This window comes from Puma concolor, chromosome D1 (assembly GCF_028749965.1).
Source record: "Puma concolor isolate L17-30 chromosome D1, mPumCon1.1.hap2, whole genome shotgun sequence".
Taxonomy (NCBI): Eukaryota; Metazoa; Chordata; class Mammalia; order Carnivora; family Felidae; genus Puma; species Puma concolor.
Window position 1 is genome coordinate 108,285,023 of NC_141676.1, and position 27,304 is coordinate 108,312,326.

Sequence of the window (27,304 nt, forward strand, 5' to 3'; positions counted from 1 at the left end):
ATCTTACTGTGTTTTTAATTTGCATGTTCTTGATTACTAATATAATTGAGAATCTTTTTAAAAAATTTTTTAATGTTTTATTTATTTCTGAGAGACAGTACAAGCGGGGGAGGGGCAGACACACACACACACACATGCGCACACACACACACGCGCACACACACACACGCGCACACACACACACGGACTCGGGAGCAGGCTCCAGCCTCCGAGCTGTCAGCCCAGAGCCTGATGTGGGGCTCAAAATTACAAAGCATGAGATCATGACCTGAGCCGAAGTCGGATGCTTAACCCACTGAGCCACCCAGGTGCCCCTATAATTGAGAATCTTTCTTATATTTATGCGCCTTTCATGTTTCCTCTTCCTTGAAGTGAATTTTTTTTTTTGCTTGTTTTCTATTAGCTTCTTTATCTTGATGTAATTGCTTCACAGAATTTCTTTGTATTTTGGCCCTTAATCTTTTGATACTTAACTGTTTTACAGTTATCTCCTTCCAAATTTTACCTCATCTTTTCACATTTTTATGAGTTTTTGATGGGTATGAATTTAAATTTTATTGTAGCTTAATTTATAAATCTTCCTCCTTGTGGTCTGTGGCAATTTTTGTGCACGCGTCTTGTTTAAGAAATTCTTCTTTTCCTTGAGGTCATGAAGGTATTCCCCTGTATCTTCTCTAAAAGTTTTGAGTTTTTAAATTTTCTTCTAAGCGTTTGGTTATTTTTACACTCGAGTCTTTAATGCAGCTAGAAGTAACTTTGGGTATGGGATGAAGTATGGATCCATTTTTTTTTTTCTATCCGGATGACCGGTATGTTAATACTCCATCCCTCTCCCATTGAGGCATTGCCACTTCTTACCTATATTAAGGATTCACATGTACAGTCTCTGTTCTCTTCCATTGGTCAGTCTGTCTCCCTGTGTCAATAGCATTCTGTGTTAATTATAGTCTTAGTTTTATAATGAGTCTTAATTTCTGATAGAGCTTTCTTTCTTTTTTCTCCACCTTGCTTTAATAATAAACTCCTGACTAGGTTTGGCCCTTTGTTTTTTGGGTTTTTTTTTTTTTGCCTTTTCTACATAATTTTACATAAATTTTACATAAATTCTACATAAATTTTATTATTTTTTTTTTAAGTAATCTCTACCCCCAACATGAGCTTGAACTGAGGACCCTGAGATCAAGAGTCACATATTCAACCGAGCCAGCCAGATATCCTTTCTACTACATAAATATTAGAATTCATTTAAATTGGGGGCATCTAGGTGGCTCCGTTGTTAAGCATCCGACTTTGGCTCATGTCATGATCTCAAAGTTCACGAGTTCAAGCCCTGCATTGGGCTCTGTGCTGTCAGCTCAGAGCCTGGAGCCTGCTTCTGATTCTGTGTCTCCCTCTCTCTCTGCCCCTCCCCATCTCACATTATTTCTCTCTCTCTCAAATAACATAAACATTAGAAAAATTAAAAAAATTCATTTAAATTGTATGCGAGGGGCAGGGGCTCAGTCTGTTGAGCATCTGACTCTTGATTTCCACTCAGGTCATGATTCCAGGGTCATGGGATCGATCCATGGTCAGCGTGAAGCCTGCTTAAGATTCTCTCTCTGTCCCGCCATCTGCCTTCTCCTCTGCTTACACTTTATCTCTCTCTTAAATAAGTAAATAAATAAGGATAAAAGCATTTGTTTGGAAATGTATTAATAATAATTAATTAGATTAATTTGGGAAGAAATTATATCTGTACAATATTAAGCATCCCTAGTCATGAATATATTTCTCCATTTATTGGTATCATCCTTAATTCCTTCCACCAAAATTAAAATTTTTGCTTTCAGGTCCTGTGTATCTTTTGCTGGATTTATTACTAAGCAACTTAATTTTCACTAACTTCTAAAAGTTACATTTTAAAACTCTTTGTGGCTGGTATATAGAAATGAAATTGATTTTTGTTTGCTGACCCTATGTGCAGGGACCTTGCTTATTCTTGTTGTTTCTAATAATCTGTGAAATCTTTTAGGCTTTCTACATAGTCACCTGCAAATAATGGCAGTTCTCAGTCTGTCTTCTCAATCTGTATAACATTTACTTTTCTTACGTTACTGTGTTGACTTAACTGAAAATTTCAGTACCACGTTGGACATCACTGGAATTTCTGATTTAAGAGGAATGCTTCCAACAGCTCTAACATTTGCCACTACATGTTGGCCCTAGGTTTTGGTTCATGCCCTTTATTGAGTTAATGAAACTTCCTTTTGTATACATACGTCTTTTTTGCTAGATTTTCTTTTTTAATAAAGATAAGGCTTAGAATTTATCAAATGCAAATGTACATGGCGATAATACGTTCGTGTACTTTTTTTTTTTTTTTTTTTTTTAACATACTGAATTAGGTAGATTTTCTACTGTAAAACCAAGTTTGCCGTCCGGAGGTAACTTGATCTGATCTATGTCCTAACCCATGACTCGGCGCTCCACAAATCCTGAACTCCCTGTACTGTGGATACCTGCCCCTCTATAGTAGACCCACCCACTTCAAGGGTTGGGTGTTCAACCAAGTTATTTTAATCTCATGGCGCCACCTGGTGGCAAATTTAGAAATTTCTGACTTGATCTCTTTCTTTTAATTTTTTAATTTTATTAAAGCAATTCTTTAAATGTTTATTCTTGAGAGAGAGAGAGAGCGAGCGAGAGAGAGAGAGCGCTTATGAGCGGGGGAGGGGCAGGGAGAGAGGAAGACACAGAATCCGAAGCAGGCTCCAGGCTCTGAGCTGTCAGCGCAGAGCCCCACGCCGGGCTCACACTAACAAACCAGCAGATCATGACCTGACCTGAAGTCAGATGCTTAACCGACTGAGCCACCCAGGTGCCGCTCTTTTGTTACTTTTTAGGGAAATGTATGGGTGGTTTCTTCTGTTATCACTGACACCTGTCATTTGATCTAATTCTGTTTCTTCCTTGTACCTTACATTTATCCCATTTACTCCCCTGTCATTCTTTCACTTCCAAATTTCCTCAATATACTCATGCAAATCATTCTTTTTTTCCTTCCTTTGTTTTCTTCTTTTCCTTCCTTCCAGTCTCTCCTTTCGTTCTTTTATGAGTATAAATCTACCTCAGTTGAGGTTAACCATGGTTAAAGTAGTGCTGGGAACTAAGGGAAAAAATACAGGACGTATCTTTTAATGAAATCTGAGACAATCAAGTACCAGCCCTGCTAACCTTCAGAGTCCTTGAAAACACTTCAAGTTCCCTTTGAAATGTTCTCAGGTTTCAGGTACTCCTTAATCACCTAATTAATCCTGCCCAGTTTAACCTCAAGCTCAAGTATTACAGAAAAATTTTAAGACTTTTAATAAGTTTCATGGTTTCTGTGTTCCTTTATTACTAGCTTTGACAAATAAGGGATTTCTACTGTATTTGACTACAAAGCCTCAGTTTTTCATTGTGGCTTAAACTGCCTGGAAACAACTACCACTGATATCGTGCTGTCCATGGGAAAGAGCTCACCACAGATGCCCTTCCGGTACATAACTGATGTATAAGATAGAGATTGCCAGTAACTACACTTCTACCTGCTTGAACCACAGCATAGAACATACTGTGAGCAGTGTTCTCCCCAGTCCGAGAACTCGGGCGTGGATAAGCTTGGCTGGTTTCGTGATTTCTCTGTAGAATTTACTGTGACTTCATTTTTGGTGTCTCTAAGGGCTATCCCTGAGAATGGAAGGTGAGTCAGCTGCAGGAGACAGACCAGAGGAAGTAGGGCTGGAATCGATCTCTTTAACCTCTGCAGTGCCAACATGGACACAGAAGAGGTTTTTATTTCTCGTTTGTCTTAATCCACCCCGGTCTTCTAGCAGGCAGGCACAGTCTGTTGAGAATTTGCTTCTTCAAAGACATATTGATTTCAAAGGAGGTCTGTGAGTCTGCTTCGTGGCCAAAGGACATTTTAATAGTGCCTAGATTAATCACTAGAGAACCTCAAATCAAATATAAAATCTGATCAGTGTTATTTTAACACTTTGGGATCCATTATTCTCGTGAAACCAATTTATTTGTGTGGAGTTGCTACAACCATTAGAATTCTAGCATCCATTTGAAAGGGAGATGTCACCTGATTCTTATTTCCACATTGTAACAGTGGAGATTCAAGACTGGATTGGAAAAAAGAAAAAAGTTAAAAATTAGGAAGAAGATTGCTTTGGCACTTTGGTTGCCCAGGAGGCCCTGCCCAATCCGGGGTGACAAGGGTGCTTTTGTCATTCGGTACTATTTGACTTCCTTCTGGGTTCTTTTGCTAAGTGCTTCCTAACCCCTGATGTCTCTTTTGAAAGGTGGGGACCCAAACTGTATGCACTGTTCCAGATGCGTTCTTCTCAAAGCAGTATAAAGCAGATGTAACAGGAAGAAGGCTCCCTCCCTCGCTAGGTAAGTACAAATAGCGGCCATGGCCAGGGCCAGCCCACCTTTCCATGACACCTGCCATGCCCGCCCCTTGGCTGGACCCCATAAGACCCAAATCTGTTCACCCACAGCCTGGAACCATTAATCTAGTGGAGTGAATCCCCAAAGGAGGTCACCTGGAGAAACCCCTACCATTATACCATCTAGTTCCACGCCCTGAAGGTTCTGTCTCCCTTGTTTGCATCTCTTGGGCTCTTTGCCAGTCAAGCACATCTTCCTCCAATAGTTTTGACGTTGGATAAGATGAGACTTTGTCCGTAATCTATGTGCGCTGATGGGACAGGCTGCTTTAGACTGTTCTCTTTTGTGATGTGGAGTGAGTATTGCAGCGCAAGCTCACGCAGATGATGCCGTGTGCTGCTGGGAATTCAGAAATACTGAGAAATGAAGGGCTGTCCATATATAATGAATAGAAGAGATCCAGAATCGGTTCATCAGCCAGGTTCGTGTTCTGCAATGATCTCAATTTGGAAACATTTAAAAGTCCTTGACCAACACGGTCACCTTGAAACAGGTTGTTTTAAAATTCTTTAATTTCTTTGGCGGAGACTGTTAAGACCCTTCCCATTTCTTTTTTTTTTTTCTTAATTTTTTTTAACATTTATTTATTTTTGAGAGTGAGAGAGACAGAGCACGAGCGGGGGAGGAGCAGAGAGAGAGGGAGACACAGAATCCGAAGCAGGCTCCAGGCTCCGAGCTGTCAGCACAGAGCCCGACGCGCGGCTCGAACTCACAAACCGTGAGATCATGACCTGGGCCGAAGTCGGACACTCAACCGACTGAGCCACTCAGGCGCCCCTAGATTTTTTTTTAAATGAGATTTTAAAAATGGTCATATAAGTTCGACCCAGGTCCAGAATTTTTAGAAATGATGTGCTTCCTTGGTCTAGGATTTTGGATTGCTTCAAAATGAGTTTAAGGTCGTCCAAGAAGCTCGGACGTTCTGTGATATCACCCAAATGTTTCCAGTGTTTCAACGTCCACTTGAAAGGCTTGTGGCACATGCATCATTGTTTTGAAAGTGGTGTAGGTACTTGTAAATTCATAGAGTCCCAGTTAGTCCTATTCCTGATTCCTGGGATTTGAGCTAAAATCCCAACTTCGCACATGCTCTTACGTCCTGGCGAAAGCCACAGACAGTTCTCTTCGTGGCTACTCCTCTTTAAACCGTTGCTTCCAATGCAGGGACTTACGTAAGTCTTTCCATCTTGTTTGCCGATGGGCAAAAGCCCCCCAAGTTAAGATGTACCTGATGATTTGCGACTGTCCCCTCACCGGTTGTCATCTGTTAACATTTTTGCTTTTTTGAGCAAATCCTTTGAGCGAGTTTAACTGTGTGCGCTTGTCATCAGAAGCAGGAAGAGAAGGTTTCTGCATGAGTCACCGGGAAAGTCAAGATCAAATGACAGAGTTCTGAATTATCCCGAGATGAATTTATTAAAGGATCAAAGGAGTTGGCAATCGCCACATCCTTCAGCTTGAAACGTCACAGAGTTGGCGGCCTTGGAAAAGTGCCGGGGCCTCTGTGGCTGATGTCGTGGACCCAGGAGAAGGGATAGGGACTCGCGAGTGGTCTTCTGGTCCTTCTGCTGCTGTCCTTAGGGCGTCCCAGCAGAAATCTCACGCGGTCTTTGTTTTTGGCCAGCCCATGGCGTTTCGGGGAGGAGGAATCAGAGGTTCACGTACAGTCACAGACAAGTGAGAACTGGCTGGTTTCTTCAGGGACAGAGGCCCCATGGACACAGGTGCCAGGGGGCCAAATTGCCCATCGCTCCCCAAAGCCTCTGGCGGTCTGGGGTGTCCGGACTCCCAGACTTCTTGCTCTCATCCTCCAGGCCTTGTCCTTTGTCTGAGGGGCTAGGTTGACTGTGGCCTGGGAGGCCGGGTGAGACCCTATCTGAAGACCCTCATGCCGGAGCCTCGAGGGGGAGGTGGCCTGAGGTGTGGAAGGCAGAGCTGGTGTAGGGAATGTGAGCTCACCCCTTGGGCACACCTGTCCCCCCCACCCCACCCCCAGCCTGCTCATCTTGCTCTCCTGTGATTCACGTCACGAAGGTGTTCGTACCTGTGACACGAGCGGTCTCAGACCCGCCCCTCGCAGTTCTGGGTCTGAACGTGGCGAGATCCACTCCGTTAGATTCCCTCTGAGATGGGAATAGTAGCGGGGCTGCGGTCGGAGCCACCTGCCTTCTGGTCGTCCCAGAACAGCCTGTATTCACCGCACGGCTTCAGGAGCGCTCCCCCCCCCCCATAATTCAGCAGCACACTCCACCGTGGTTAAGTGTCCCCTACGAAATGTGGGAGGAGGTCCAGGTCCGAGGCCTCACCAGCTCTGCGATGCCAATATGCAGGTGTAGCCCAGTCCTTTCTCTCCTGACTTTCCTGTTCCCTCCCTGTCTTCGTGCAGGTCCCTGGCATCTGACACACGGCGAGCTGTAGGATGAGGACATACCAAGCCGTGCCTGATGTTCTGAATGTGTCTGTCCCCCCCGAACCCTGAACCTCAGCTGGAACCGGATGGACAAGAATTCCCCCCACCAAGGGCTCTTTCGCCGATGGTTCTCTTCACGGCTCAGTTTACTGTTGGTTTTCCCTCGCTCGCTATCCTGTCTCTCTCCAAACCTCTCCTGGTTGCCTTTCCTAGGGACAGACCTTAGGAAGCTGGGCCGGGACTTGGGAATTTGTGCATTGCGCCCTGAGGCCCCAAGCATCCGCCTCGTCCTGTCTTCAAGGCACTGCCCCCCTCAAGAGATGCCTGAAGGCATCGGCTTCTGAGAACCCACTTTTTTTTTTTTTTCTGCATGTCTAGCTTGTAAGGAGGGATATATGGAGAGCATTTCCTAGAATTTTCCACTTTTTCACAAAACGTATGTGACTTATTTTTGGCTTCGAACTGAGAGCAAACGTCGTGGCATACCGCTCCGTTTTACTTGTGCACATCTGTGGAGTCTGGAGAAATCGATGCTACATTCCCTCTCCTGTCTGGGCTGTTTGTATAATTGTATATAAATGTAGCAATAAACATATTCTAACATCAGCCTGGGGCGCCTGATTCTGCGTCCTCGCGGTAGGCAGTGTATAAATAGCGTGTTCTCAAGGAATTGCCCTGCTGACCGACACGACCCGGCTGCCCCGTCCTCATCCTCCGCGATTTCACAGAGCGTCAGTTTGGAGTTGGCCAGTGTTGGGCGAAAGAAGCCTGAGGAGTGTGGGGGCAGAGCTGGGATGTGACGCGGCATTATTAATTCACCAAGGGGCACTATGTCTGACACTCTGGGGTGGCTCAAATGTCCCAGGGCTGAAGCTCAGAGGATTGGGTGACAGTGTGCCTTCTGAGCCATTTTAACAGTGGCTCTGAAGTCCTCCAAGAACAAAATGTGTTACAATCACCCGGCAGGCACCTGCAGCCACAGTTACCTCTTAAAGATTTCCAGAAAAAAAAAAAAAAAGGCAAAATACGCCAACATGATGCTGAATTTTCCACCTGTCCCCGATGTCCTTCAAGGGTAAGGAGTCGAGCCGTTTAAGCAAATGTCCTCCTAACGGGGACAGACCCCTAAGCAAATAACCTTTCGATTTGGCGGGGATCATGCCGTCGGTCTCATGCCAAGGAGGATTTGTTCCCAAACTGGTCTCATAGTTCGCTTGAAACTTTTGGTTATCAGGCATTTTTGCAACTGAAAAGAGAATCACATACTTTGTTGTGGTTTCTCATCAGGTTGCTGTCTCTCAGGCTCCTCCTCGATTGGAAGAGGAAGTTGGCGCACAAGTTTTCCGCCCCCGGGATGTAGTAGAGCTAGAAGTCGGGTGTCCCATGCCAGCGTTTGAAAGACGGCTCCGTAAAAAGTGTGTGTTTCTTCTGAGACGGAGAGAAAGAGAGTGCAAGCGAGCGGGGCAGGGGCAGAGACAGAGGGAGGGAGAGAGAATCCCAAGCAGGCTCCATGCTGTCAGCGCAGAGCTCCGTGCAGGGCTCCAACTCACCCACCGTGAGATCATGACCTGTGCCGAAATCCAGGGTCGGTCACTCAACCGACGGAGCCACCCAGGCGCCCCTCAAGACTGCTTTTTACGTATTAGAGCAGCGTAGACTGGAGGGCCCGAGGAAATCACGTGGTCGAGCCCTTCGAGCCACCGATTCATAACCAGGAAGGTGCCGGGTCTGTGAATTCACCTTCCGGCAACCTTCACCTCAAACTCCCCGCGGTCCTCCCACACAGACATTTTCCACCCACGGTCTAGCCATGGCTGGTGATATGGGGGGACGTTATCTAAAAAGATAGGTGACAAATTATCATTTGCTTCTGGCGACGGTGTCATAACAGATAAGCCCAATTATAGACACGGCCACGTAAGCTTGTTTATGGAGCTGTGGAGGATGGAGAAGTGGTCTTCACCTGTGGTCTTAAACCTGGGCACCGGTCCGTCTCTGCCTCCGACTGGGAGTCAGGGCCTGGATGTTTCTCCCCCACTCTGTGCCTCTGATGGGCCTGCTGGGAGATGAGGTGTCGGGACTGAATGATTTCCGGGATCCTTTCTGTTCTTTGAGTCTCTCCTCCTCTGGCCAAGGGAAGGGAGTAGCCAACCTTCAGTGCAGCCACGAAAGGTCACGAGAGGGCAAAAATGGGCAACGGAGAGGCAGGAGAGTTAGGAAGGTGGCTTACATCCAGAGAGGGACAACTGCATTAAGGCGACGGCAAGTCAAAGCACCGCCTCTCCCACGGGGAGGAAAGAGAGACTCAGCTCTCACTTACCACGTGCCATCGGCTGGGTCCCTTCTCGAGCTGTCTTTTTTTTTTTTTTTAATTTTTTTTTTTAACGTTTTATTTATTTTTGAGACAGGGAGAGACAGAGCATGAACGGGGGAGGGTCAGAGAGAGAGGGGGACACAGAACCAAAAGCGGGCTCCAGGCTCCGAGCTGTCAGCACGGAGCCCGATGCGGGGCTCGAACCCACGAACCGTGAGATCGTGACCTGAGCCGCAGTCACCGGCTTCATTCACTGAGCCACCCAGGCGCCCAGGCACGCCTCATTCTTAGGACCAGACTGTGTCCCCCTGTGCCCTGGGGCTCTCCTGTGCTCCCTTTCCTCGGCCTTCTCCTCCAGCGTTTATATTCGGTACAGCACTGCTTTCCACCGGGGTGATTTTGACCCCCCGCCGCTGCCGCCCCAGGGACTTTGACATGGTGGGGGCACATCTTCCAGTCTTAGGACCTGGGGTCTGTCGGGCACTGGTGTCTCGGGGGCAGGAACCAGATGCCAGCAATCATCCTGCAGGGCGCGGGGCACCTGGCGTCCCCTCCCCCACCCCCCCCCACCCCCGCCGTGTCCGTGTTGGCTGGACTGGGAACCCCACTGCCCACGGCGCCCCTCGTGCGCAGGGGTTGCGCTACTCCCCCCCCCCCCCCACGCCGCGTCTGCGTGGGGAGACGGCACTGAGCACCGTGGCCGCAGCCGGCCTGCGGCCCGAGCCCTGGCCCTCGAGGGGGCCGGCGACCTGCAGGAGCGGGCAGGCCGTGGGGGCGGCGGCCAGGAAGGAGGGGGGCCTGAGCGGCGAGCGCCGGCGCCCCAGCAGCCGCGGGGGAGTGGGGTTCTCGGGGTTCTTCCCCCGGCAGCTCCTCGCCCGCCCACGGGGGCGCCGGTACCCCCCGCGCCTCGCGTGCTTCTGCGGTGCCGTTCGTTCCGGGGCGGTGGCGAGACCGAAGGAGGGGCCGCCAACCTCAGCGGCTGTGAGCCCTTCCTCGCCCCTGGCCTCGCGGCAGGCTGGGCCGCTGGGGCCTGAAACGAGCTCCGCGCGAGGGCCGACTCGATCGCTTTGCGCTGGGTGGCTTCGGGCAACTTGGTTAACCTCCCCGGACGGAAATTTCTAGGAGGGGCCGAGAGTGCAGGGGCCGCGCTAAGACGGAGCACTTGGACCCACATGTGAAGAGCTGACTCTAGGGTGTGTGCTGAGCCCGAGGTGACTAAAAACCTCCGGGAGCAAGAGCCGCCTCTTTCTCTAGGCCGCGGCTGCTGTGGACGGTAAAGCTGACGACCATCCCGGTGCCCTGCTGAGCGCCACCTGAGTGTGTGGTCACCCGGCCCGGGACGTCTGCCTTTCCCTGCCCCGTCAGGATCCTGACTGTGCCTGTTGTCATCTCTGGGGACACCTCCTCATTCGTACATCAGAACACGAGGGCCCCGTCCTAGCCAAGGCCTGAGGTTCTTTGGCCCAGTCGCCTGCGGGCCGTGCGCGTCTTGTCCCCCGAGGATGAGGTGGTGGGGGCTCCAGGAGCGCGTGGCCTTCGACGAGAGTTAGGACCCAGCCCCCCAGTGTGTGCAGGTGTGTGTAGCCGGGACCTCGGCCACCTCTAGGCACGTTTTAAGGTGACGCCTGGAATGTGGCAACAGAGGGACTTGTTGGTTCGTCATGTATGCACTGAGCATCAAATAGATGAAGCCGCTGCCTCCGCGGAGCCTCTGTTCCAGGACAGGGAGACGGGCAATAAACAAGGCACATGTTAAGTCAGACGGTGATAATTGCTCTGGAGAATCGGGGCGCCCGGGGACTATTGACAACGCAATTGCTGGGACACTTATTACTGAAGTGGAGCTCACCTCCCATGTTGTACGTGCTTCTGGGGTGCAATGCAGTGACTCCGCGGTCCTAGACATGATGCGGGTGTAGTTACCATCTGTCAGTATGAAATGTTACAATGTGCCGAAGATGTTCCCTAGGGTGCTTTGCATCGCCCTTACTTTTACAACTGAAAGTATGAACCTCTTCATCCCCCTCACCTATTTGGTTAATCCCATCGTAACACCCCTGGCCTAGCAACTATGGTTTGTTTTCTGTGTTGAGAAGTCGATTTGCCTTGGTTTGTTTTGTTGTTTAGATTCCACACATACGTGTCCTCTTCTGGCATTTGTCTATTTCTGGGTGACCAATTTCACTTAGCCTAATACCCTCTAGGTCCGTGTGTGTTGTGGGAAAAGGCAAGAACATAACCTTCTTCGTGGCTGAGTACTATTCCACGATCCATCTATCACTGCTTTTTAACTATTTATCAGTGATCACAGACTGCTTCCCTAACTGAAATGTAAATAATGATACAGTAAACATAGAATGATACATATATAATTTTTAATTCGTATTTTTGTTATGTTTGGTAAATACACATTAGTAAAGTTACTGCATGATGTAGGATTTCAGTGTTTAATTTTTTGAGGAATCTCCATGCTATTTTCCCTGGTGACTCCACCAGTTGGTGTTCCCACCCCCAGGGCACTGTGGTTCTGGGCCAACACTCATTAATTCTTCCACTGTCGACACTAGCCATTCTGACACCTTGTACTTTTCTATTGCATTTCCCTGCTAATGAGTGATGTCGAGCATCTTTTCATGAGTCTTCTTTGGAAAACTGTGTGTTCAGGCCGTCTGCCCGATTTTCCATCAGACGTTTATTCATTGGTTGGTATTAGTCCTTGATAGAAATTTTGGATATTAGGTCCTCATGGGATGTGTCATTGGCAGACTTCTCCCATTCAGTAGGATGCCTTTTCATTTGATTGGTGACTTCCTTCACTGCGCAAAAGCTTTCTACCTTGGTGTAGTCCCAATTATTTACTTTTGCTTTAGTGTTTATTTTGCCTGAGGCAATATGTCTAGGAAAATGTTGCTGGGCCAGTGTCCAAGAGATCACTGCCTGTGTTTTCTTCTAGGAGTGTTAGGGTTTCAGGTCCGACATTTAGATCTTCAATCCATAGTAGGCTTATTACTGTGCATGATGTGAGAGAGTGGTCCTATTTCCTTTCTTTGCACATAACTGTCCAGTTTTCCAAGCACCATTTATTGAAGAGCCTCTTTCCCCATTGTATGTTCTTGCCCCCTTTATCATAGGGTAATTGACCCTGAGTGTGGGTTTATTTTGGGACTCTGGTTTCTGTTCCCTTGATGTACGTGTCCCTTTTTGCCCCAGTCACATCCTGTTTTGATTACTGTAGCTTTGCAGCAAACCTTGAAATCTGGGACTGTGACATCTCTAGCTTTGTTCTTCTTTCTCAAGGTTGCATTGGCTCTCTGGGGTCTCTTGTGGTTCCACAGGCATTTTAGGATCACTTGTTCTGTAACAAATATTACTGGTGTTTTGATAGGGATGGCTTGGATCTGTAGGTTGCTTTTGGTAGGAGGGATCTTGGAACAATATTCATCCATTCCGTAAGCATGGAATATCTTTGCGTTTGTGTCATCGTCAGTGTCCTTCATCTGTGTTTCCTAGATTGTGGAGTGTAGGTCTTGGACCATCTCGGCTGAGGTGATGCCTAGGTATTTTGTTCTCTTGGTTGCAGTGGACATGAAATTGTTTCATGTGTCTGTCACTTGGTGATTAGTGTATAGAAACGCAAGAGATTTCTGTCTGTGAGTGTTGCATGCTGCCACGTTCTTGAATGCACATCTTCTAATGGTCCTTTCGGAGGAGTCCTCAGGGTTTTCTAGGCAGAGTATCATGTCGTCTGCAAACAGTGGTGGTTTTGCTTCCTCGTCAACAATTTGGATGCCTCTCCTTTCTTCTCCTCGCGGGACTGCTGTGGCTGGGACTTGGAATACACCCCGGGTCAAAGTGGTGAAAACGAAGATTGCCTTCTTGTTCTCTGGTTTTCACCCTCGAGTATGATGTCAGCTGTGTGTTTATCACATGTTCATTTTATGACGCTGAGGTATGTTTGCTCAAAACCCACTTTTTGGAGAGTTTTCACGATCAACTTACATGAGTGTTACCGTTGGTTTTTTGCATCTATTGAGACATTCACCTGATTTTTATCCTTCGTTTTGTTAATGTGGTATATTGTTTAGTTTTTAATATCACCCTTGTGTTTCTCAGAGTAAATTCAAGTTGTTTGTCTTGAATGATGACTTTAATATATTTCTGAACATAGTTCACTGCTATTTTGTGGAGGTTTTTGCATATGTTTATCTGGTTTATTTGCCTATAGTTTCTTTCATTGTAAATGTCTTTGGTGTCGGTCTCCAGGTAATTTTTTTTTGAGAATGTGTTTGGAATCTTTTTTCCCCCTAATTTTGGGAATAGCTTGATAATAGAAAATAATGCTTCTTGAATCTCTCATTGGAATCACTTTTTAATCCATGTGTCTTGGGCTTTTATTTGTTGAGGTCTTTCATTACCTATTCAATTTCATTTTTTTTCTATTCAGATTTTCCTTTTTTTTTTTTTTTTTTTTTGAGAGAAAGAAAGAGAGCAAGTGAGTAGGGGAGGAGCAGAGAGAGAAGAAGGAGAGAGAGAATCCTAAGCAGGCTCTGAGCTGTCAGCGCGGAGCCCGATGTGGGGCTTAAACTCGCAAACTGTGACATCATGACCTGAGCCAAAGTTAAGAGTTGGATGCTTATCCAACTGAGATACCCAAGTGCCCCCCATTTTTTATTTTTTTGAAGATTTTATTTTTGTAATTTGTTTGCTTTTTGTTACTGAATATTTTAGCATACTTTTTTTTTTTTTTTAGTTCTAATGGTTTCTGTGGTGTCATGTATTACTTTTGCTATTTTATTTCTGATTTTACTGATTTTTTTTCCATGAGTCTGGCTTTAGGTTTATCGATTTATTTACCTTTTCAAATAATCAGCTTTGGTTTTATTGATTTTTTTTTTTTCTCAGTCTCTTCCTTCATTTATTTCAACTCTGAGGTTTGTTAGTTTTTCTACTAATGGGATTTCTTTCTTTTTTCTAATTCATTTAGTTGTAATACTAAAAACAATTTCGTGATTGTTTTTTTTTCTTGATGTCTACTTGTATCACTTTAATTTCCCTCTTAGAACTGCTTTTGGTGTGACTGAAATTTTGGGTCATTGTGTTTTCATTTTCATTTGTTTTCATGTGTTTTTTGATTTCTTGATGAATTTATCATTGTCCTTTGGGTTGTTGACTAGGTTGTCATTTGCCCATGATGGTTTTTATTTTTTTCCTTGTAACTGATTACTAGCTTTCATACTTGAGGTTTGAAAAGATGCATGCTAGGATATCTGTCTTGTTACATTTATTGAGACTTGCTTTATGATCTCACATGTGACCTGTATTGGAGAATGTTCCATGTATACTTGAAAACAATGTGTATTCTGTTGTGTTGTCATGGTTAATTCCATCTTATCTAATGGATCATTCAAAGATCCTGTTTTCTTTTTTAAAAAAATTTTAAATGTTTATTCACTTCTGAGAGAGAGAGAGAGAGAGAGAGAGAGAGAGAGAGAGAGGCAGAGTGCAAGCAGGGGAAGGGCAGAAAGGGGAGACACAGAATCCCAAGCAGGCTCTAGGCTGTGAACTGTTAGCACAGAGCCTGACCAAGGGCTCGAACTCACAAACCATGAGATCATGACCTGAGCCAAAGTCAGACATTTAACCAATTGAGCCACCCAGACGCCCCTTGTTTGTTCTTTCTTTCTTTTCTTTCTTCCTTTTCTCTCTTTTCTTTCTTTTCTCTTTCTTTTCTTTCTTTCTTTTTCTCTTTTCTTTTCTTTTCTTTCTTTTCTTTCTTTTCTTTCTTTCTTGTTCATTTAGACACAGGCAGACAGAGCATGAGTGGGGACAGGCAGAGAGCTAGGACACAGAATCTGAAGCAGGATCCAGACTCTGAGCTGTCAGCACAGAGCCCATGTGGGGCTCGAACCCATGAATGGGGAGGTCATGACCTGAGCCGAAGTCAGATGCCCCTACTGTTTTCTTCTTAAAATTTTAATATTTTATTTAATTCAGTGGCCCAAATATTATTTCATTGTATAATCAAGACAAATGTATCAATTAAAAATATTTCCCATGTTCTATTTGAGTCTATTTCTGAACTTTCAAACCCTATTCCATTAACCTATCTGCAGACCCTGTCAAAAGTACCACACTTGTGATACTGTAGATTTATATAGTATCTCCTGAGGTCGGGTAGTGATAATTCTTGCACTATTGGTGCAACCAGAAAACTTTATTAGAGAAGATTAATTACATCTATCCAAATATGCATTTTAATTTCTGCAACCAGAAAACTTTATTAGAGAAGATTAATTACATCTATCCAAATATGCCCTGTGCCAATGTCTCAAATTCACTTTATTTTTTATTTTCTATCTCTAGTTTCATCTAGTGGAATCGTCCAGAATAGCTCATTACAAGTTCTGTCATGAAGCTATAGGACACCATTTACATATTTCAGTAATGAAATTCAAAACATAAGTTGATAACGAATTGCAACAATGATGATAGGCACCAAATTTTAAAACCAATTACTTCTAATTATCAAATGTCCTAGGAAAGGTTAACATGAAACACCAAAGTTAAAGGAAACTCACAAACCACCGTATCTTTCCTCTTGGGAGTTAACTTTTAGAGACAGGCAATGTGGTCACATGTACCTTTAAACACCATTGTGATACTGTCAGTCCAGATTGAAATTGAGTATCATATATGTAAATCTTGAATTTTTAGTGTTTTAAAAAAATTCCAGTGTAGTCAAAAGTGTTTCATTGGTTGCAGGTGTACAATATAGCGATTGAACACCTCCATAACATCACCCCGTGCTCATCAGACAGGTGCACTCTTTAATCCCCATCACCTATTTGCCCAACCCCCCTTCCTCTGGTAACAGTCAGTCTATTCTCTGTAGTTAAGAACCTGTTTCTTGGTTTGTCTTTCTGTTTTTTTCACCTTTGCTCATTCATTTTGCTTTTTAATTTCCACATATGACTGAAATCACATGGTATTTATTCTCTGACTAATTTTGCTTAGCATTGTGCTCCCTAGCTCCATCCAAGATTTCATTCTTTATTATGGCTGAATAATGTTTCATTGTGTGTGTATGTGTGCCCTTTGTATACACACACACACACATACGCACACACATACACACACACACATCTTCCTTATCCATTTGTCTATCAGTGGACACTTGGGCTGCTTCCATAATTTGGCTATTGTAAATAATGCTGCAATAAATATAGAGATGCATAAACATAGGGGTGCATGTATCCCTTTGAATTAGTGTTTTTGTATTTTTTGGGTAAATACCCAGTAGTGTGATTACTGAATCATAGGGTAGTTCTGTTTCTTAAATTATTTTTTATTTATTAAAAACATTTTTTTAATGTTTATTCATTTTTGAGAGACAGAGACAGAGCATGAGCAGGAAAGGGGCAGAGAAAGAGGGAGACACAGCATCTGAAGCAAGCTCCAGGCTCTGAGCTGTCAGCACAGAGCCCGACGTGGGGCTAGAACTCACGAACTGCAAGGTCATGACCTGAGTCGAAGTCAGACGCTCAACTGACTGAGCCACCCAGGCGCCCCTTTAAATTATTTTTTAAGTTTATTTATTTTGAGAGAGAAAGAGTGTGTGAGCAGGGGAGGGGCAGAGAGGGGGGGGAGAGAGAATCTCAAGGAGGCTCCACACTGTCATCATGGAGCCCAGTGCAGGGCTCAGTCTCACCAACCATGAGATCATGATCTGAGCTGAAATCAAGAGTCAGATGCTTAACCACTTGAGCCATCCAGGCACCCCCTAACTTTTTGAGGAAACTCCATACTGTTTTCCAAAATTGCTGTATCAGTTTGCGTTCCCACCAACAGTGCAAGAGGGTTCCTTTTTCCCCACATCCTGCCAACACTTGTTTCTTGTGATTTTGATTTTAGTTGTTCTTCTGGTGTAAGGTGATGCCTCATTGTGGTTTTGATTTGCATTTCTCTGAGGATGAGTGACGTTGAACATCTTTTCATGTGTCTTTTGGCCACCTGGATGTATTCTTTGGAGAAATATTTGTTCATGTCTTCTGCCCATTACAAATTTTTTTCCAGTGTTTATTTATTTTGAGGGAGAGAGAGAGACAGAGCATGAGTGAGGAAGGGGCAGAGAGAGAGGGAGGATATTTGGAAGCAGGCTCCAGGCTCCAAGCTGTCAGCACAGAGCCCAATGCTGGGCTTGAACTCAGGAACAGTGAGATCGTGACCTGAGCCGAAGTTGGACGCTTAACTGACTGAGCCACCCAGGCACCCCTTCTGCCCATTTTAAAATTGGATTATTTGGGGGATTTTTTTTGGTGTTGACTTGTATAAGTTCTTTATATATTTTGGATATTAGCCCTTTATTAGGTAAGTCATTTACACATATCTTCTGCTGTTTCGTAGATTGCCTTTTAATTTTGTTGATTGTTTCCTTTGCAGTACAGAAGCTTTTTATTTTGATATAGTTAAAACAGTTTATTTTTGCTTTTATTTCTCTTGCCTCAGGAGAAATACCTAGAGAACTGTTGCTATGGCTGATGTCAGAGTTGACCGCTCGTGCTCTCTTCGAGGATTTTTATTGTTTCAGGCCTCACATTTAGGTCTGTATTTTGAGTTTATTTTTGTGTATGGTGTAAGAAAGTGGTCCAGTTTAACTCTTTGGCATGTAGTTGTCCAGGTTTCCCCAGCACCATTTATTGAAAAGACTGTCTTTTTCCCATCGGATATACTTTCCTGCTTTGTCAAAGATAAATTGAGCAAATAGTTGTGGGTTTATTTCTGGGTTTTCTATTCCATTCTATTGATCTTTGTGTCTATTTTTGTGCCAGTACCATACTGTTTAAATTCCTAAAGCTTTGTAATATAACAGTCTGGAACTGTGATGCCTCCAGCTTCGCTATTCTTTTTCAAAAGTGCTTTGATTATTCAGGGTCTTTTGTGGTTCCATATACGCTTTAGGATTGTTTGTTCTAGCTCTGTGAAAAATGCTGTCGGTATTTTGATAGGGATTGCATGAAATGTGTAGATTGCTTTGGCTAATACAGATTAACAAAATTTGTTCTTATAATCCATGAGCATGGAATATCTTGCTATTTTTTCTGTGTGTTTCCTTCACTTTCTTTCATCAATGTTTTATAGTTTTCAGAGTGCCAGTCTTTCGCCTCTTGGGTTAAGTTTATTCCTAAGTATGTTATTACTTGCGGTGGAATTGCAAATGGGTTTGTTTTTTAATTCCTCTTTCTGTTGTTTCATTATTACTGTATAGAAATGCAACATATTTCTGCACATTTGCTTTTATATCTTTGGAGCTTCCTAAATGCATTTGTCAGTTCAAGAAGTTCTTCGGTGGAGTCTTGTGGGTTTTCTCTATTTAGTATCATGTCGTCTGCAAAAAGTGGAAGTTTTACTTCTTCCTTACCAGCATGGATGCCCTTTGTTGTCTGACTGCCACGGCCAGGACTTCCAGTACTAGGTTGAATAAAATTGGTGAGAGGAGACATGTTTGTCTTCTTCCTGACCTTGGGGGAGAACTCTATTTCTCTCCCATTGAATAGAGTGTTCGCTGTGGGTTTTTCCTACATGGACTTGATTATCTTGAGGTGTATTCCCTCTAAACCTACTTTGTTGAGGGTTTTTATCAGGAATGGATGTTGTACTTGGTCAAATGCTTTTTCTTCATCTATTGAAATGATCATATGTTTTTTATCCATTTTCCGATTGATGTGATGTATCACATTGATCGCCTTGCAAATATTGAACCATTCTTGGATCCCAGAAATAAATCCCAGTTAATCTTAGTGAATGATTTTTTTAAATGCATTGTTGGATTCAGTTTTCTCGTATTTTTTTGAGGAGTTTTGCATGCATGTTCATCAGAGATCTTGGCCTATAGTTCTCTTTTTTTGTGGTGTCTTTATCTGGTTTTGGTATCAGGGTGATACTGGCCTCATAGAATGAGTTTAGAATTTTTCCTTATATGTAAAACAAATTTTTTTTAATGTTTTTATTTATTTTTGAGACAGAGAGAGACCGCATGAGCAGGGGAGGGGCAGAGAGAGAGGGAGACACAGAATCCGAAGCAGGCTCCAGGCTCTGAGCTGTCAGCACAGAGCCCGACACGGGGCTTGAACTCAGACTGTGAGATCATGACCTGAGCTGAAGTCGGACGCCTAACCAACTGAGCCACCCAGGCGCTCCAATTTCCCTGTATTTTTAAAAATTGAGAAGAACAGGTGTTAAGACTTCTTTGAATGTTTGGTAGAATTAGCCTGTGAAGCTGTCTGGTCCTGGACTGCTTGTTGGGAGCTTTTTGATTCCTGATTAATTCTCCTTGCTGGTAATAAACCTGTTCAAATTCTTTTTTTCCCTGATTCAGGGCTGAGCCACCTGAGTCATCCAGGTGCCCCAGTTTTATTGATTTCTTTCTTTCTTTTTTTTTTAACCGGCTCCTGATTTCAAGGATCTATTCTATCGCTATTTAAGTTTCTATGTTATTGATTTTTGCTCCAATCTTTATTATTTCCTCCTCCTCCTGCTTTTGGGTTTTGTTTGTTGTCCTTCCCCCCCGCCCCCAGTTCCTTTTCAGTGTAAGGTTAGGTTTTTAATTTTTTTTTTTAACGTTTATTTATTTTTTTGGGACAGAGAGAGACAGAGCATGAACGGGGGAGGGGCAGAGAGAGAGGGAGACACAGAATCAGAAACAGGCTCCAGGCTCTGAGCCATCAGCCCAGAGCCCAACGCGGGGCTTGAACTCACGGACCGCAAGATCGTGACCTGGCTGAAGTCGGACGCTTAACCGACTGCGCCACCCAGGCGCTCCAAGGTTAGGTTTTTAAAAAAATTTCTTGCTTCTTGTGTTAGGCTTATATTAACTATTTGCTTCCCTCTTAGAAACACTTTGGCTGCATCTTGAAGCTTTTAGACCATTGTGGTTTTCATTTTTGTTTCCACGTACTTTTTAATTTCTTCTTTGATTTCTTGGTTGACCCATTCATTGCTTAGTAGCATGTCATTTAACCTCCATATATTTGTGGTCTTTCCAGAGTTGTTCCGGTGGTTGCCTTCTAGTTTCATAGCCTTGTGGTAAGAAAAGATGCGGGGGTATGACTTTGATCTTCTTGAATTTGTTCAGGCTTGTTTTGTGGCCTAATACGTGATTTTTTCTGGGAATGTTGCAGAGAGTGCGTATTCTACTGGTTTAGGATGGACTATTCTGAATTTACCTGCTAAGCCCATCTGGTCCAGGGTTTCATTCAAAGCCACTGTTTCTGAGGAGTTGAGATGGCAGAGCTGCACGGAGACCCTGACCTTGTCTTGTCCCTGAAATGCCGATGGATCAGCACTAAACCACTTTGAAAACCTAGGAAACTGACCTGAGGATCAATGCAACAATCTGCATAACTTGAGCCACAAAACTCACCAGAAAGAGAAAAATTTATTTTTATTTTTTTACTTTATTTTTCATAAAAATTTGTTTATTTCATCTTATTCTATAAATTTCTTTTAATTTTTAAGTTCTTTTCTTTTCTCTCCTTTTTTTTCCCTCTGTATCAAATTTCTTTCAAGAAGCAGACTGAAACACACCTAGGATCTAGCTCCCTTTAGCTGATTTTTGTTTTTAATTTTTAATTATATTAATTTGTAAGAGAGAGCACGGGCAGGGCAGAGGCAGAGAGAGAGGGACACACAGATTTCGAAGAAGGCTCCAGGTTCTGAGCTGTCAACACAGAGACTGACGTGTGGGGCTCGAACTCGGGGACCGTGAGATCATGACCTGAGCTAAAACTGGATGCTTAACCGACTGAGCCATCCTTTTCTTCCTTCAAAAGGACAAAATGAAGGAATTCACCCCGAAGGAAAAAACAGGAAGAAATGACAGCAAGGGACTTAACACAGATATAAGCAGGATGTCTGAACTAGAATTTAGAACCACGATAATAAGAATACTAGCTAGGGTTGAAAAAAGCGTAGAAGACACCAGAGAATCCCTTTCTGTAGAGATAAAATAAATAAAATCTAGTCAGGCCAAAATTTAAAACTGCTGTAACCGAGATGCAGTCTTGAATGGATGCTACAATGGATGTAAAATTATGGAGAATAACGAAGTAGAAAAAAAAAAAAAGAGGGAAACAAAGGCAAAAGACCACGATAGAGGACTTGGAGAACTCAGTGACCTCTATTTGCATGATAAATGTTTCTTTATCCCCTTACTTAACATCTGCAAGTGTCTTTATGTCTGAAATGAGTTTGTTGTAGGCAGCGTATGGATGGATCTTAATTTTTTATTTACTCTTTTACCCTATGTCTTTTGATGGGAGCATGGAGTTGATTTACGCTCAAAGTAATTGTTGATACGTGTTCCTGTCCTTTGGTTACTTGTTTTGAGGTTGCCTTTGTAGTTTTTCTCTGATCCTTCTCATGCTCTCTTCCATAGTTGGCTGGCTTTCTTTAGCGATATCCTTGGATTCCTTTCTCTTTATTCTTTGCGTATCTATCAGTGGTCTTTGATTTATGGTGACCGTTAGGTTTGTATATAACATCTGCATATAGCAGTGTATATGAAGTTGATGGTTGCTTAAGTTTGAAGCCATTCTGTATACCACCTCTGGTTTGGGTTTTATATGGTGTCATATTTTATATCCTTTTGTTTTGAGAATTCCTTGACTGATTTTTTTTTTTTTTTAACAGAAATACTTACCTTGACTGCTTTTTTGTTTCTTACTTATCATACTCTCACTTATGGTCTTTCCTTTCTACTCAGCAAGTCCCCTTTAGTATTTCTTGTGGGGCTGGTTTATTGGTCATAAGCTCCGTTAGTTTTTGTTTGACAAACTCTTTTTCTCTCCCTCTATTCTGAATGACAGTCTTCATGGATAGAGGATTCTTGGTTGCAGATTGTTACCTTTCAGCACAAGGATACTGTTTACCACTTGGTTTTCTTCCTGAATGTTCTATCCATTGATGTGAGTGAGTTGTTAAAGTCCCCTACTTTTATCGGATTACTGTCGGTTTCACCTTTTTTGTATGATATTTTCTTAGGCGTTTAAATTTGCTTTAATATTGGGTGGATTTGTATTTATAATTGTTATATACTATTGTTGGATTGATTATCATTGTGTGATGTTCTTCATTGTCGCTCGTTACACACTACATTTGAAAATCGATTTTGTCTGATGTAAGTATTCCTACCCCAGTCTTTTTCCCCTTCCCATTTGCATGGAGTATCTTACTCCATCTGTTAACTTTCAGTCTGTGTGTTTCTGAACATACAGGTCTAAAGTGAATCTCTTATAAGCAGTGTATAGATGGGTCTTTATAATTTTGTAGAAATTTTTAATGTTTGTTTTGAGAGGAAGATCACATGCGCGTGAGCAGGGGAGTGGCAGAGAGAGAGGGAGAGAGAATCCCAAGCAGCCTCCATGCTCTGTGCAGAGACAGATGCAGAGCTTGCCCTCACGACTAATAGGTCATGATCTAAGCTGAAATCAAGAGTCAGCTGCTCAACCAACTAAACCACCTAGGTGCCCCTATTTAGGTCTTTTTTGAAAAATTCATTCTGTTACCATATGTCTTCTCATTGGAACATTGAAACCGCTTAAACTTATTGCTGGTAGGTATTTACTTATTGCCATTTTGTTAATTGCTTTCTGGTTGTTCTGTTTTTCTTGCTCCTAATTGATGAGTTTCTTTAGTGTTAATGCTTAAGTCTCTTTCTTTTTATATTTTGTATATCTTCTATAGATTTTTGTTTTGAGGTCACTGTGAGGTTCATATATAACATCCTAAGTATGTTGTAGTCTATATGAAATTGATAACTACTAAAGTTCAAAAACATTCTGGCAGAACTCCATTTTTATCCCCTCCACGTTATATATATATATATATATATATATATATATATATATATATATGTAAAGTCATATTTTACATCTTTTTATTTTGCAAGTCCTATAACCAGTTTTTTAGATATAATTGATTTGGTCTTTTAGCCTTCATACTTGCTTTATAAATAATTGACCTGCTATCTTTACTATCAGTTTGTTTTTCTTCATGAAATTTTTAAAAATAATTTTCTTCCAATTCTGACCTTTTCTTTCCACTTAACGAGGTTCCTTTAACGTTTTTTTTTTTTTTTTTTTTTCTGGTTTAATGGTGTTAAACTCCTTTTAACTTTTTGTCTGGGAAACTCTCCTTCAGTTTTTTTTTTTTTAACACTATATTATTAAGTACTCAATAAATTACACTAGTATTGGAGGATACTTTTGTTTATTTTTTTCTTTTATTATTTTTTAAAATTTACATCGAAATTAGTTAGCGTATAGTACTATAATGATTTCTGGAATAGATTCCAGTGATTCATTCCCTATGTCTAACACCCATTGTGCATCCCAACGAGTGTCCTCCCTGATGCCCCTTATCTACTTAGCCCATCCCCCCTCCCACAACCCTTCCAGCAACCCTCAGTTTGTTCTCTGTATTTAAGAGTCTCTTATGTTTTGTCCCTCTCCCTGTTGTTATATCAGTTTTGCTTCCTTTCCCTTCTGTTCATCTGTTTTGTCTCTTAAAGTTCTCATATAAGTCATAAGTTTTTGTCTTTCTCTGACTAATTTCACTTAGCATAATACCCTCCAGTTCCATCCACGTAGTTGCAAATGGCAAGATTTCCTTCTTTTTGATTGCCGAGTACTACTCCATTGTGTATATATATATACCACATCTTCTTTATCCATTCATCCATAGATGGACATTTGGGCTCTTTCCATACTTGGATTATTGCCAATAGTGCTGCTATAAATATTGGGGTGCATGTGCTCCTTTGAAACAGCACACCTGTCTCCCTTGGATAAATACCTAGTAGTGCAATTGCTGGGTCATAGGGTAATTCTATTTTTAACTTTTTTTTTACAAATAAAATTTATTGTCAAATTGGCTTCCATACAACATCCAGTGCTCATCCCAACAAGTGTTCTCCTCAATGCCCATCACCCACTTTCCCCTCTCCCCCACCCCCCATCAACCCTCAGTTTGTTCTCTGCATTTAAGAGTCTCTTATGGTTTGCCTCCCTTCCTCTCTGTTTGTAACTATTTTTTTCCCCTTCCCTTCCCCCATGGTCTTCTGTTAGGTTTCTCAAGATCCATATATGAGTGAAAACATAGGATATCTGTCTTTCTCTGATTTACTTCACTCAGCATAATACCTTCCAGTACCATCCATGTTACTGCAAATGGCAGGATTTCATTCTTTCTCAATGCCAAGTAGTATTCCATTGTATATATAAATAACATCTTCTTTTTTTTTTTTTTTTTTTTTTTTTTTTTTTTTTAAATTTTTTTTTTCAACGTTTATTTATTTTTGGGACAGAGAAAGACAGAGCATGAACGGGGGAGGGGCAGAGAGAGAGGGAGACACAGAATCGGAAACAGGCTCCAGGCTCTGAGCCATCAGCCCAGAGCCCGACGCGGGGCTCGAACCCACGGACCGCGAGATCGTGACCTGGCTGAAGTCGGACGCTTAACCGACTGCGCCACCCAGGCGCCCCTATAAATAACATCTTCTTGATCCATTCTTCAGTTGATGGACATTTAGTCTCTGTCCATAATTTGGCTATTGTTGAAAGTGCTGCTATAAACATTGGGGTACAAGTGCCTCAGTGCATAAGCACTCCTGTATCCCATGGGTTAATTCCTAGTGGTGCTATTGCTGGGTCGTAGGGTAGTTCTATTTTTAATTTTTTGAGTCGCCTCCACACTGTTTTCCAGAGTGGCTGCACCAGTTTGAATTCCCACCAGCAGTGCAAAAGAGTTCCTGTTTCTCCGCATCCTCACCAACATCTGTTGTTGCCTGAGTTGTTAATGTTAGCCACTCTGACTGGCGTGAGGTGGTATCTCTCAGTGTGGTTTTGATTTGTATTTCCCTGATGTTGAGTGGCATTGAGCATTGTGTCATGTGTCTGTTGGCCATCTGGATGTCTTCTTTAGAAAAGTGTCTATTCATGGTTTCTGCCCATTTCTTCCCTGGATTATTTGTTTTTTGGCTGTGGAGTTTGGTGAGTTCTTTATAGATTTTGGATACCAGCCCTTTATCCAATATGTCATTTGCAAATACTTTTCTCATTCCATCAGTTGCCTTTGAGTTTTGTTGATTGTTTCCTTTGCTGTGCAGAAGCTTTTATCTTGATGAGGTCCCAATAGTTCATTTTTGCTTTTAATTCCCTTGCCTTTGGAGATATGTCGAGTAAGAAATTGCTGTGGCCAAGACCAAAGAGGTTGTTGCCTGCTTTCTCCTCTAGGGTTGTGATGGTTTCCTCTCTCATGTTCAGGTCTTTCATCCATTTCGAGTTTATTTTTGTGAATGGTGTAGGAAAGTGGTCTAGTTTCATTCTTCTACATGTTGCTGTCCAGTTCTCCCAGCACCATTTGTTAAAGAGACTGTCTTTTTTCCATTGGATACTCTTTCTTACTTTGTCAAAGATAAGTTGGCCATATCTTTGTGGGCCCGTTTCTGGGTTCTCTGTTCTGTTCCATTGATATGAGTGTCTGTTTTTGTGCCAGTACCATACTGTCTTGATGATTACAGCTTTGTAATACAGCTTGAAGTCTGGGATTGTGATGTCTCCAGCTTTGGTTTTCTTTTTCAGGATTGCTTTGGCTATTCGGGGTCTTTTCTGGTTCCATACACATTTTAGGATTGTTTGTTCTAGCCCTGTGAAGAATGCTGGTGTTACTTTGATAGGTAATGCACTGAATATGTAGGTTGCTTTGTGTAGAATCGACTTGGATCATTGCTTTGAACTCTTTATTGGGCCTATTGCTTATGTCTGTTTTGTTTAGCTCTTTCTCTGAAGTTTTTGTCTTATTCTTTCATTTGGAGCATATTCCTTTGTGTCCTCACTCTGACTTTCTGTGTTTGTTGCTATGAATTAGGTGGAAGAGTTGGTTCTAGCCGTTCAGGAATGACCTTATATAGGGACGTCACCTGTGTAGACCATGTGTGCCTGTTGGGTTTGGCTGCCTGATGGAATAGCTCACAGGCATGGGCCAGGGGAGAGGTGGGGGTGTCCCAGTGTTGGCCCCACTGGGACCACTGTGATGGGAAAGCTGGAGCTTGGACAGGTGTGGGTATGGGGCCGGGGCTGGTGCAGGTTAGGGCCCCGGGGCTGGGCGTGGTGGCAGGCCAGCCAGGGCACTAGGACCTTGCCATCAAAGTGGAGGGGAACATCACCTGTTTTACCCACCAGCTCACCCCACGCTGGACCTAGTCCCAGCAGCCCCCTTGCCATTTGGCAGATGATCGACCCCTGGTTCCTTTTATAAACTGTAGCTTTTTTGGGGGGGGTGCCTGGGTGGCTCAGTTGGTTAAGTGTCTGACACTTGATGTCCGCTCAGGTCATGATCTCAGGTTTCATGAGATTGAACTCCTAGTTGGACTCTGTGCTGACAGTGCAGAGCCTGTTTGGGCTTCTCTCTCTCTCCTTCTCTCTTTGCCCCTTCCCAGCTCAGTCTCTCTCTCTCTCAAAAATAAATAAATAAATAGACATTTAAAAAAATTTTTAAATGAATGATTAGAAAAAATCAAGTGTTGTGATAGAGTCCCCTACCTAAGGAATGTGGTGAGAAAAAAAACCCCTCAAGATAAGGGAACGCAACCTGGCTCTCTGACTGAACATGACATTCTTCACGACGCTGTCTGTCTGTACGTGACATTCCTCAAGACCCTGTAACATGAGGCCACCCAATCAGACCTTATGTCTGTGTATTACCATGTATGCGAGACCAAGAAGTAGAAAATTTATAAAAGGCTACACCTCACCATGCTGGGGGCTCAGTTTTCGGGGTATGAACCCACTGAGCCGATGCTGGCATGAATAAAGCTGCTTCCTGGATAGAAAGACCTCAGTGTCCCGTCCCTCTGTGCGAGAATCCTGCCACACTGGAGGGTTTTTTCCTCTCTCGCCACAGAGCAGACAGATCTGCTCCAAGTTCCTTAGTCCTGCCGCAGTTGGCAACACCAGGGTGGGGTCCGTCTCTCCCACTTTTCTCTCTGTGGTCCCTTTGTCCTCTGTCGCACAGGAGCTATTCATTCGGCCCTCAGTGGTTCT

General features: G+C 43.3%; 1 protein-coding gene across 1 annotated transcript in view; it reads left to right on the plus strand.

The window, feature by feature from the left end:
* Positions 1 to 7,498, plus strand: part of RDX (radixin) — a 95,766-nt gene extending 88,268 nt beyond the window's left edge. Inside the window, exons 15-16 of the mRNA XM_086679172.1 lie at positions 4,332 to 4,425; positions 6,869 to 7,498. Of these exons, the coding sequence (XP_086535298.1) occupies positions 4,332 to 4,398 (67 nt within the window). The 3' untranslated portion in view covers positions 4,399 to 4,425; positions 6,869 to 7,498. The remainder of the gene's footprint in view (positions 1 to 4,331; positions 4,426 to 6,868) is intronic.
* The last annotated feature ends 19,806 nt before the right edge of the window (positions 7,499 to 27,304 follow it).